This window comes from Oncorhynchus mykiss, chromosome 2, assembly GCF_013265735.2.
Source record: "Oncorhynchus mykiss isolate Arlee chromosome 2, USDA_OmykA_1.1, whole genome shotgun sequence".
Lineage (NCBI taxonomy): Eukaryota > Metazoa > Chordata > Actinopteri > Salmoniformes > Salmonidae > Oncorhynchus > Oncorhynchus mykiss.
Window position 1 is genome coordinate 94,704,538 of NC_048566.1, and position 13,191 is coordinate 94,717,728.

At 44.8% G+C, this 13,191-nt stretch overlaps 1 protein-coding gene and 1 long non-coding RNA gene across 11 annotated transcripts in view; both read left to right on the forward strand.

The window, feature by feature from the left end:
* Positions 1–3,646: 3,646 nt before the first annotated feature.
* Positions 3,647–5,895, forward strand: LOC118943818. The gene is made up of 3 exons (XR_005039097.1): positions 3,647–3,718; positions 5,830–5,849; positions 5,884–5,895. It is a non-coding gene; the product is annotated as an uncharacterized LOC118943818 (long non-coding RNA).
* A 4,720-nt stretch (positions 5,896–10,615) lies between these two features.
* Positions 10,616–13,191, forward strand: part of LOC110500292 (CUGBP Elav-like family member 2) — a 55,582-nt gene continuing 53,006 nt past the window's right edge. For 4 of the 10 annotated variants that reach the window (XM_036959657.1, XM_036959671.1, XM_036959679.1 and 1 more), the window contains exon 1: positions 10,618–10,894. In XM_036959657.1, the coding sequence (XP_036815552.1) occupies positions 10,773–10,894 (122 nt within the window). In that variant the 5' untranslated portion in view covers positions 10,618–10,772. Of the gene's footprint in view, positions 10,895–13,191 lie in introns of all 10 variants that reach the window. The other 6 variants (XM_036959667.1, XM_036959702.1, XM_036959706.1 and 3 more) reach the window with 3 other exon arrangements.

Here is a 13,191-nt window from a genome sequence, read left to right on the forward strand (position 1 = left end):
TAAGTCAAGTCACTGTTACAGAAAGTGTAAACAGAGGGCGAGAGAGACAGAGAGTAAGTGGTGTAAACAAGTTTGGCATTTGAAATTGAACTGGACTTTTTACAAGCTCTTCCCTGCTAATGTAAGAGTCATATCAATGTCGAGCATATCCTTTCTTACAAGCAAACCGTTTCCTTTCCCATGTGACATGTGAGACCTTAGGAGATGTATTGGAGATGTGTGAGACCTACAGGGAGATATATTGGAGATGTGTGAGACCTTAGGAGATGTATTGGAGATGTGTGAGACCTTATTAGATGTATTGTAGATGTGTGAGACATTAGGAGATGTATTGGAGATGTGTGAGACCTTAGGAGATGTATTGGAGATGTGTGAGACCTACAGGGAGATGGTGACGTCAGGAGAAACAAGGTTATAGGAATGCTTGTCACCTCTCGTGAATACCATGACTGTCTAGTCCTGTTGATCATCTTAGCCAAACACATCTTATGGTGTTGGGTAGTTAAGATGTCCCCACCCCCTCAACATACTGTTGGGTGTCAAGTCTCATACACTCACAGCTTGTTGCCGGGTCTTGTTGCCGGGTCTTGTTGCCGGGTCATCTGTTGCCGGGTCTTGTTGCCGGGTCTTGTTGCCGGGTCATCTGTTGCCGGGTCTTGTTGCCGGGTCATCTGTTGCATCATAAATTGTTTATCTGAGGGTGTTTAGATGACCCAATTAAAGCTGGTCATCACAGGGCCTGGACTGGAGGTTCTCATAGACATAGTCACTGGCCAGAAACGACCAATACCCTGAACCAATACCTACGGATGGAGCTTTCATTTCTACAAAATAATGGATAACAAGACACAGACTGACAGAAGTTTCAGAATCTGTTTTCACAATCAGACCCATGTGAAAGTGCATACATACACTAATAGAAAGGGAAAGGGGCTCTAGAACAGTCTGCAGCATCCGGCCTCCCCCTACTAGAATCTGAAGTCAAATGTCTACTGTTTGCTGATGATCTGGTACTTCTGTCACCAACCAAGGAGGGCCTACAGCAGCACCTAGATATTCTGCACATATTCTGCCAGACTTGGGCCCTGACAGTAAATCTCAGTTAGACCAAAATAATGGTGTTCCAAAAAAGGTCCAGTTGCCAAGACCATAAATACAAATTCCATCTAGACACCGTTGCCCTGGACACAAAAAACTATACATACCTCGGCCTAAACATCAGCGTCACAGGTAACTTCCACAAAGCTGTGAATGATCTGAGAGACAAGGCATGAAAGGCCTATGCCATCAAAAGGAATATCAAATTTGACACACCAATTAGGATGTGGCTAAAAATACTTGAATCAGTTACAGAACCCATTGCCCTTTATTGTTGTGAGGTCTGAGGTCCGCTCACCAACCAAGAATTCACAAAATGGGACACTGCATGCAGAATTCTGCAAAAAATATCCTCTGTGTACAATGTAAAACACCAAACAATGAATGCAGAGCAGAATTAGGCCGATACCCACTAATTATCAAAATCCAGAAAAGAGACGTTAAATTCTACAACCATCTAAAAGGAAGCGATTCCCAAACCCATAACAAAGCCATAACCTACAGAGAGATGAACCTGGAGAAGAGTCCTTTAAGCAAGCTGGTCCTGGGGCTCTGTTCAGAAACACAAACAGACCCCACAGAGCCCCAGGACAGCAACACAATTAGACCCAACCAAATCATGAGAAAACAAAAAGAAAATTAGTTGACACATTGGAAAGAATTAACAAAAAAAACTGAGCAAACAATAATGTTATTTGGCCCTAAACAGAGAGTACACAGTGTAACTGTAACTGACCCAAAATTAAGGAAAGCTTTGACTATGTACAGACTCAGTGAGCATATCCTTGCTATTGAGAAATGCAGACATGGCTCTCAAGAGAAGACTGGCTATGTGTACACTGCTCACAACATGAGTGGAAGCTGAGCTGCACATCCTAACCTGCCAAATGTATGACCTAATAGAGACACATATTTCCCTCAGATTACACAGACCCACAAAGAATTAAAAAAGAAATCACATTTTGATAAACTCCCATATCTATTGGGTGAAATACCACAGTGTGCAAGATTTGTGACCTGTTGCCACAATAAAAGGGCGACCAGTGAAGAACAAACACCATTATAAATACTACACATTTTTATGCTTATTTATTTTCCCTATTTGCACATCGTTACAACACTCTATATAGACACAATATGACATTTGTAATGCCTTTATTCTTTTGGAACTTCTGTGAGTGTAAATGTTTACTGTACATTTTTTATTGCTTATTTCCTCGTTTCTTTATTATCTATTTCACTTGCTTTGGCAATGTTAACATATGTTTCCCCCATGCCAATAAAGCCCCTTAAATTGAATTGCGAGAAAGAGAAAGAGAGGGGAGAGAGAGACTGAAACATGTCTTTCAGTAGCTTAACACAGTCGTACTACGGATGTGGTTGACTAACGGATGAGGTGGTTGACTAACGGATGAGGTGGTTGACTAACGGATGTGGTTGACTAACGGATGTGGTTGACTAACGGATGTGGTGGTTGACTAACGAATGTGGTGGTTGACTAATGGATGAGGTGGTTGACTAACGATGTGGTGGTTGACTAACGATGTGGTGGTTGACTAACGGATGTGGTGGTTGACTAACGATGTGGTGGTTGACTAACGATGTGGTGGTTGACTAACGATGTGGTGGTTGACTAACGATGTGGTGGTTGACTAACGGATGTGGTGGTTGACTAACGATGTGGTGGTTGACTAACGGATGTGGTGGTTGACTAACGATGTGGTGGTTGACTAACGATGTGGTGGTTGACTAACGGATGTGGTGGTTGACTAACGATGTGGTGGTTGACTAATGGATGAGGTGGTTGACTAACGGATGTGGTTGACTAACGGATGTGGTGGTTGACTAACGGATGTGGTGGTTGACTAACGATGTGGTGGTTGACTAACGGATGTGGTGGTTGACTAACGGATGTGGTTGACTAACGGATGAGGTTGACTAACGGATGTGGTTGACTAACGGATGAGGTGGTTGACTAACGGATGTGGTGGTTGACTAACGATGTGGTGGTTGACTAACGGATGTGGTGGTTGACTAACGGATGTGGTTGACTAACGGATGTGGTGGTTGACTAACGGATGTGGTGGTTGACTAACGATGTGGTGGTTGACTAATGGATGATGACTAACGGATGTGGTTGACTAACGGATGTGGTGGTTGACTAACGATGTGGTGGTTGACTAACGGATGTGGTGGTTGACTAACGGATGTGGTTGACTAACGGATGTGGTGGTTGACTAACGGATGTGGTGGTTGACTAATGATGTGGTGGTTGACTAACGGATGTGGTGGTTGACTAACGGATGTGGTTGACTAACGGATGTGGTGGTTGACTAACGATGTGGTGGTTGACTAACGGATGTGGTGGTTGACTAACGATGTGGTGGTTGACTAACGGATGTGGTGGTTGACTAACGGATGTGGTGGTTGACTAACGGATGTGGTGGTTGACTAACGGATGTGGTGATTGACTAACGGATGTGGTGGTTGACTAACGATGTGGTGGTTGACTAACGGATGTGGTGGTTGACTAACGGATGAGGTGGTTGACTAACGATGTGGTGGTTGACTAACGGATGTGGTGGTTGACTAACGGATGTGGTGGTTGACTAACGATGTGGTGGTTGACTAACGGATGTGGTGGTTGACTAATGGATGATGACTAACGGATGTGGTTGACTAACGGATGTGGTGGTTGACTAACGATGTGGTGGTTGACTAACGATGTGGTGGTTGACTAACGGATGTGGTGGTTGACTAACGGATGTGGTGGTTGACTAACGATGTGGTGGTTGACTAACGATGTGGTGGTTGACTAACGGATGTGGTGGTTGACTAATGGATGATGACTAACGGATGTGGTTGACTAACGGATGTGGTGGTTGACTAACGATGTGGTGGTTGACTAACGGATGTGGTGGTTGACTAACGGATGTGGTGGTTGACTAACGATGTGGTGGTTGACTAACGATGTGGTGGTTGACTAACGATGTGGTGGTTGACTAACGGATGTGGTGGTTGACTAACGATGTGGTGGTTGACTAACGGATGTGGTGGTTGACTAACGGATGTGGTTGACTAACGGATGTGGTGGTTGACTAACGATGTGGTGGTTGACTAACGGATGTGGTGGTTGACTAACGATGTGGTGGTTGACTAACGGATGTGGTGGTTGACTAACGGATGTGGTGGTTGACTAACGATGTGGTGGTTGACTAACGATGTGGTGGTTGACTAACGGATGTGGTGGTTGACTAACGGATGTGGTGGTTGACTAACGGATGTGGTGGTTGACTAACGGATGTGGTGGTTGACTAACGGATGTGGTTGACTAACGGATGTGGCGGTTGACTAACGGATGTGGTTGACTAACGGATGTGGTGGTTGACTAACGGATGTGGTGGTTGACTAACGGATGTGGTGGTTGACTAACGAATGTGGTGGTTGACTAACGGATGTGGTTGACTAACGGATGTGGTTGACTAATGGATGATGACTAACGGATGTGGTTGACTAACGGATGTGGTGGTTGACTAACGATGTGGTGGTTGACTAACGATGTGGTGGTTGACTAACGGATGTGGCGGTTGACTAACGGATGTGGTGGTTGACTAACGATGTGGTGGTTGACTAACGGATGTGGTGGTTGACTAACGATGTGGTGGTTGACTAACGGATGTGGTGGTTGACTAATGGATGTGGCGGTTGACTAACGGATGTGGTTGACTAATGGATGTGGTGGTTGACTAACGATGTGGTGGTTGACTAACGGATGTGGTGGTTGACTAATGGATGTGGTGGTTGACTAACGGATGTGGTTGACTAATGGATGTGGTGGTTGACTAACGGATGTGGTGGTTGACTAACGATGTGGCGGTTGACTAATGGATGTGGTGGTTGACTAACGGATGTGGTGGTTGACTAACGATGTGGTGGTTGACTAACGGATGTGGTGGTTGACTAACGATGTGGTGGTTGACTAACGGATGTGGTGGTTGACTAACGATGTGGTGGTTGACTAACGGATGTGGTTGACTAACGGATGTGGTGGTTGACTAACGATGTGGTGGTTGACTAACGGATGTGGTGGTTGACTAACGATGTGGTGGTTGACTAACGGATGTGGTTGACTAACGGATGTGGTGGTTGACTAACGATGTGGTGGTTGACTAACGGATGAGGTGGTTGACTAACGGATGTGGTGGTTGACTAATGGATGAGGTGGTTGACTAACGGATGTGGTGGTTGACTAACGGATGTGGTGGTTGACTAACGGATGTGGTGGTTGACTAATGGATGAGCTGGTTGACTAACGGATGTGGTTGACTAACGGATGTGGTTGACTAACGGATGAGGTGGTTGACTAACGGATGAGGTTGACTAACGGATGAGGTGGTTGACTAACGGATGAGGTTGACTAACGGATGAGGTGGTAGACTAACGGATGAGGTGGTTGACTAACGGATGAGGTTGACTAACGGATGAGGTGGTTGACTAACGGATGAGGTGGTTGACTAACGGATGTGGTTGTTGACTAATGGATGAGCTGGTTGACTAACGGATGTGGTTGACTAACGGATGTGGTTGACTAACGGATGTGGTTGACTAACGGATGAGGTGGTTGACTAACGGATGAGGTTGACTAACGGATGAGGTGGTTGACTAACAGATGAGGTTGACTAACGGATGAGGTGGTTGACTAACGGATGAGGTGGTTGACTAACGGATGAGGTGGTTGACTAACGGATGTGGTTGACTAACGGATGTGGTTGACTAACGGATGAGGTGGTTGACTAACGGATGAGGTTGACTAACGGATGAGGTGGTTGACTAACGGATGAGGTTGACTAACGGATGAGGTGGTTGACTAACGGATGAGGTGGTTGACTAACGGATGTGGTGGTTGACTAACGGATGTGGTTGACTAACGGATGTGGTGGTTGACTAATGGATGTGGTTGACTAACGGATGTGGTTGTTGACTAATGGATGAGGTTGACTAACGGATGTGGTGGTTGACTAACGGATGTGGTGGTTGACTAACGGATGAGGTGGTTGACTAACGGATGAGGTTGACTAACGGATGAGGTGGTTGACTAACGGATGAGGTTGACTAACGGATGAGGTGGTTGACTAACGGATGTGGTGGTTGACTAACGGATGAGGTTGACTAACGGATGTGGTGGTTGACTAACGGATGAGGTTGACTAACGGATGTGGTTGACTTTCCTTTCAGATTATATTGACCTTCTGAAAAAAGTGTTACCTTTATAATTGATGTTATTTCCTGAATTATATAATTTCACTGTTTCTGTAATAGATACGGCTTTACTTTCAAAATCCCTTGAATTAGAATCAAGCCTTCTGTTGAACGTGACACTTGGATCAGACTATAGATACTACACTGTTAGAATGTAACACTTGGATCAGACTATAGATACTACACTGTTAGAATGTAACACCTGGATCAGACTATAGATACTACACTGTTAGAATGTAACATTTGGATCAGAGGTATATCAGGGAATACTAATGAAAGTTAACTTAGTGCAGGCCAAGAATCCAGGAACTTTCGCTCTCTGCTTCAAACGTTTTTTAAATATATTTTCTTTATTTCACCTTTATTTAACCAGGTAGGCCAGTTGAGAACAAGTTCTCATTTACAACTGCGACCTGGCCAAGATAAAGCAAAGCAGTTTGACACATACAACGACACAGAGTTACACATGGAGTAAAACAAACATACAGTCAATAATACAGTAGAAAAAGTCTATATACAGTGTGTGCAGATGAGGTAGGATAATGGAGGTAAGGCAATAAATAGGCAATGGTGGCGAAGTAAATACAATATAGCAATTAAACACTGAAATGGTAGATGTGCAGAATATGAATGTGCAATTGCCCCTAGCACAGACAGTCACAGGTAGAGAGACAGGCAGACAGACAGCATCAACACATCACAAAGACTCGCTAGTATTTCCACATAAGCGTTAAATGATTTATGTGGAAACTAAGACTGTAAGAGTAGGGCTGAAACAGGAGGGATTTATGCTCAGATCAGAGAGGAAGAGAGGATCCCCTTCATCATGTCAGTCTTATCCCTATGATACCCGCCCAGCCTGCATGAAGTGCACACACACTGCGCACACGCACATTGCACGCACACACACTGCACGAACACACACATCCACATGCACTGCATTCAAATCCCTTTCCTACTTAATGTTAGAGAGAGAGAGAGAGAGAGAGAGAGAGAGAGACCTATGGGGGTCGGAGGCCTAGATTTATTTTCTCCTGGGCTCTCAGAGTCAGAGAAGAATATCACAGAGCAAATCTCATTCAAAATGTCATCTTAATGTTGTGGTTAGGCGAAAGCACTAGGTTGTTCCATCACGTACCTGGAATGAAAGGAGGAGCTAAACGCATCAACAGGAACTAATAGGATTTCATGTCATAGTCAGAATATTTTTTAACAATGTAGTGGATGAGCAATGATGAGTTGCTATGCAAACTAAGGAAATAGAGTTGTAATTTGAAACTACATATGGCTATCAGCAGGAAATTATCTAACTTCTTGCCTGCCATACTCTTCACTTTGATAAATATGATGGCGGATGAGAAACGAGTAACTAAATTAGAGTAATAAACAAGTCATTTGAAACTAGGGTATGCCTCTTCATGTGTCACTTCCTGTTGTCAGTTGGGTGATGGCCAATGGCTCCAGGGTCTGGGACAACACTATGTAAATATTTTAGTTCTGGTACCTGTTTGAGTAACATATTGTGTTGGTGTGTGTGTGTGTGTGCTAATAGCCAACTTCTCTAACTCGCGTTGTCATGATTACCAACAACGACGAGACGGCCTACAGGGAGGAGGTGAGGGCCCTTGGAGTGTGGTGTCAGGAAAATAACCTCACACTCAACGTCAACAAAACTAAGGAGATGATCGTGGACTTCAGGAAACAGCAGAGGGAACACCCCCCTATCCACATCGATGGAACAGCAGTGGAGAGGGTAGTAAGTTTTAAGTTCCTCGGCGTACACATCACAGACAAACTGAATTGGTCCACCCACACAGACAGCATCGTGAAGAAGGCGCAGCAGCGCCTCTTCAACCTCAGGAGGCTGAAGGAATTTGGCTTGTCACCAAAAGCACTCACAAACTTCTACAGACGCACAATCGAGAGCATCCTGTCGGGCTGTATCACCGCCTGGTACGGCAACTGCTCCGCCCACAACCGTAAGTCTCTCCAGAGGGTAGCGAGGTCCGCACAACGCATCACCAGGGGCAAACTACCTGCCCTCCAGGACACCTCCACCCGATGTCACAGGAAGGCCATAAAGATCATCAAGGACAACAACCACCCGAGCCACTGCCTGTTCACCCCGCTATCATCCAGAAGGCGAGGTCAGTACAGGTGCATCAAAGCTGGGACCGAGAGACTGAAAAACAGCTTCTATCTCAAGGCCATCAGACTGTTAAACAGCCACCACTAACATTGAGTGGTTGCTGCCAACACACTGACTCAACTCCAGCCACTTTAATAATGGGAATTGATGTCAAATATATCACTAGCCACTTTAAACATTGCTACTTAATATAATGTTTACATACCCTACATTATTCATCTCATATGTCTACGTATATACTGTACTCTATATCATCTACTGCATCTTTATGTAATACATGTATCACTAGCCACTTTAAACTATGCCACTTTGTTTACATACTCATCTCATATGTATATACTGTACTCGATACCATCTACTGCATCTTGCCTATGCCGTTCTGTACCATCACTCATTCACATATCTTTATGTACATATTCTTTATCCCTTTACACTTGTGTGTATAAGGTAGTAGTTTTGGAATTGTTAGTTAGATTACTCGTTGGTTATTACTGCATTGTCGGAACTAGAAGCACAAGCATTTCGCTACACTCGCATTAACATCTGCTAACCATGTGTATGTGACAAATAAAATTTGATTTGATTTTATTTCATCTAGCAAATGTATTACAGACATTTCTGTTCAGGTTAGGCTCAACGTGCGGCCTGACAGAGATGGCAAACAAAATGCCATCTGAGAGAGAGGAGACAAGCATAATGTTTCCTTTATTAAAAGGTACTCATGCTCACCACATTGTTGGCTTACTGACTAAACATATACGGTATAGGCAGCACGCTATCCTTCCCCCACATCTCTACTCTAGTGTAATAATGACACTGTCTCTCTCTCTCTCTCTCTCCATTCTCTCAATGTCTCTATCACACTCTCTGTGTCTCTCCTCTCTCTCTCTGTACCCCTCTCTCTCTCTCTCGCTCTCCCCATTCTCTCAGTGTCTCTATCACACTCTCTGTGTCTCTCCTCTCTCTCTCTGTACCCCTCTCTCTCTCTCTCTCTCTCCCCATTCTCTCAATGTCTCTATCACACTCTCTGTGTCTCTCCTCTCTCTCTCTGTACCCCTCTCTCTCTCTTCTCCTCCTGTGGCTTATCATCCATCAGTCAAGGGAATCTGGAGAATGTGACATATGCACATCCCCTCCAGTCAGACAGGAGATTATTCAGGAAGTGATGGTCTGACTGGATAGGAGCCGGGCCCCAATAAATATTTACCGGTGTTAAATATTTGGTGTTTTACACAGCTTAAATCTTGTGCAAAAGCCCCGCATTTAATTGCCTAGTTACTAGTTAGGAGTTTGAAAATTGTAGTTTGAAAATTGAAATATGTCAACATTTGAAGTTTGACAGATTATAAAGACATACAAATTCCTTTATGTGTTATAAAAGAGTGTGGTGCTATTCTTTTTGTATTGATTCCCCTGTTGGAACCAGAGACTGTGGTTGGACCAAACTTCCTGCCACAAGTGCACCTGGGGTCTAGCTCCATGTATGTGCTTCATCACAACAACACCTGGGTTTGACCTCCATTTGACCTGGGTTTGAACTACATTTATACTGTAGTTCTCCTGTATCCAGGCATCATTCAATATACATGCAAAACATGAAACAGGGATTGTGCCACAACAACCTGAACCCCAGGACCTGAGTGAAAAACAGATCCAAAGATCCATGGGCAAATGATTCAGAAGTTTCCCCTTCTTTGCCTCATGTATCCCAGTGTGCCCAGTGTGACAGTAGGAACAAAACAACCCTGTCCAATTTCCTGGACTCTTCCTAATACGGGTGTCAATTAGTGGAAGAGTGCTACTGTGGCCGCAGCCTGCAAACCAGGCTGCCGCGGGCGGCACAATGCATTAGCCCACGATGAGCTGTCAAAAATGATTATTTCAGCTACGCCCGTCAGCGAAGGGGGTGCTCTACTGCACTAAACCAGAGGAGGAGAGAAATAGAGGGGGGGGGGGGGGGGGGGGGGGGGGGGGGGGACAGAGAGAGAGAGAGACAGAGAGAGAGAGAGAGAGAGAGACACACACACAGAGAGAGAGACAGAGAGAGAGAGACACAGAGAGACACAGAGAGAGAAAGAGAGAGACAGAGAGAGAGAGACAGACACAGAGAGACAGAGAGAGAGAGAGAGAGAGAGAGAGAGAGAGAGAGAGAGAGAGAGAGAGAGAGAAATAGGCTACCCGGAGAGAGGGAGAAAGAGTGAGAAGAAGAGAAGTGGCCATTTAAACACACACAATAAGTTGGATTTTTCTGGAAGAGCACCGTGCGATGTTGGAACACTCGTCGGATCTAGCCCTGGTGCAGAGCTTGTATGTTAACAGCATGCGCTGTCCCCCCTCTGCCTCCGCCGCTGGTGTCCCCGTCAGGAATGAGGACCTAGGATCTCTGAGGTACGTCCGTCGGGTTGGTTGGATGTTGGGTTGGCCCCTAGTTCATTCAGAAGGAATCAGATCTAAACTGGCTGGCTTTTGTTGTAGTTGTGGTTGTGGTTGGAGCTATAGTCAGTGATTGTAATGCTTCTTTGTTCCTGTGGTGGTGGATAATGGCTATTGTTATAGGCTGAATTCATTGTTTGCAGTATTCATTCCCATTCCATGGTGGGTTAGGGTAGATTTATGATGGTTATGTTTTTCAATGAAAGAAAAAGAGAAAATCTAACTTGTGATCTGGGGGAAAATCTCCCCCCCCTATGCCCGAAAATCCACCCTCCCTCCGTCATCTTTAAGAAACAGACAGAGCTGAGCAGGACGCACCTATTAGTCCTATTGATTGAAGTTATCAAATCAATTGTGTAAAAAAAACAACAACATTATATTATCTGATTTAAAAACAAATGTATTAACAGTATCTACATTAAAGGATGTCCCTTCTGAAGGTCAACGGTCACCCAGAAATGAAAATAAATGGAAGAAAAATAAATGGGTCGAAGACGAAAAATAGGTGCGACTCTCGTTCACAGTTAAAAACTGAAGAAATGGGGCTCTGTCTGTCAGGCTGTCGGTGACGCTAACAGAATTCTACCTCCTGAAAATGACAGAGAGGCCACTGGAAAGTACAGGGCATAGTTTCTGAGAACAAGTTCCATCCATCCGGTCTCTAACGCCTCTGGTCAAAATCAGCATAAGCTCTGAGCTATCTTCTGCAAGGCACGGGACAATTTACATTGGCCAATAAGGAATTTGCATAAGCCAGTACCACAAACCTAAACTCAAACTACTCTGATAAGGTTTGTGTTAACCAACGTTACAGCCAGGCTACGACGCCTGTGCATTTCTTTTCAGATTAGATTACAACATTGAGTCATACTCATATCCTCTCCTTCTCCATTTTGAGAGCGCCAGCTTCAGTTGTTTGCCATTCTGCAAATGCTTTCAGAGCTAAGACAAAGTATGTCAGTCATGCAGGCAGGCAGTCATGCAGGCAGGCAGGCAGGCAGGCAGTCATGCAGGCAGGCAGTCATGCAGGCAGGCAGTCATGCAGGCAGGCAGGTAGGCAGGCAGGCAGGCAGGCAGTCATGCAGGCAGGCAGGCAGGCAGTCATGCAGGCAGGCAGGCAGTCAGGCAGGCAGGCAGGCAGTCATGCAGGCAGGCAGTCATGCAGGCAGGCAGGCAGGCAGTCATGCAGGCAGGCAGGCAGGCAGGCAGGCAGGCAGGCAGGCAGGCAGGCAGGCAGGCAGGAAGTTTATGGCGACATATACAAACAGACGTGACATAACCCATTTGGGTCGCTCTCTGTGCAGTTGGCCTATTTTCACTTGACCTGCTTCACCATTGGTTTAGAAGAGGTGCAAATCAAATGCTGGATGAATTGATTTGTAGGGGCTAGGAATAGTCCGGCTCGTCCCACATTACAGAGGGATACAATAGAAAAGATGTAAGTAAACAAGGATGGCATGGTATGTGTAGGGATTACAATAGGATTATCATAGTAATCATCTGATGGATTAAACACGGGAGGCTAGCACTGAGAGGCGGCAACATACTTCCGTTGCAACAATAAAACAGTATTTATTTTAATATCTCTGCACAATATGTTCCCTTTATGCCCACAATTACCTGCTACCCAGCAGATCTCCCATGTCAGACTTGACTATATTTAGTAAATTTTAGTCATTTAGCAGACGCTCTTATCCAGGTCGATTTACAGGAGCAATTAGAGTTTCAGTGCCTTGCTCAAGGGCACATCGACAGATTTTTTTAAACCTAGTCGGTTCAGGGATTCGAAGCAGTGACATTTTGGTTACTGGCTCAACTCTCTTAACCGTTGCAATATTCAGACTAACTCGTCGGATTCCACGAGACTACTGTTGAAATGTAATCTTCTTTTCTTAATGAGATTTTTGGAGATCTAATATTATTAGGCACAATTATCGGTGTCCAGTATGAAGGAATTTAGAGCTAGTTTCACGAGCCAATGCTAACTAGTGTTAGCGCGATGACTGGAAGTCTATGGGTTTCTGCATATAGATACCCATAGACTTCCAGTCATTGCGCTAACGCTACTTAGCATTGGCTTGCGAAGCTACCTCTAACTTCCTTCATACTGGACACAGAGACATAAAATGGTATCCATGAGTTCATCTGACTCTGGGGAAGTAGATAAATGACCTCATTACCAAAATCCCAAACTATCCCTTTAAGGAAGTCTCGAGGTTTTGCTAACCTGAGTTGGAATACCTTATGATAAG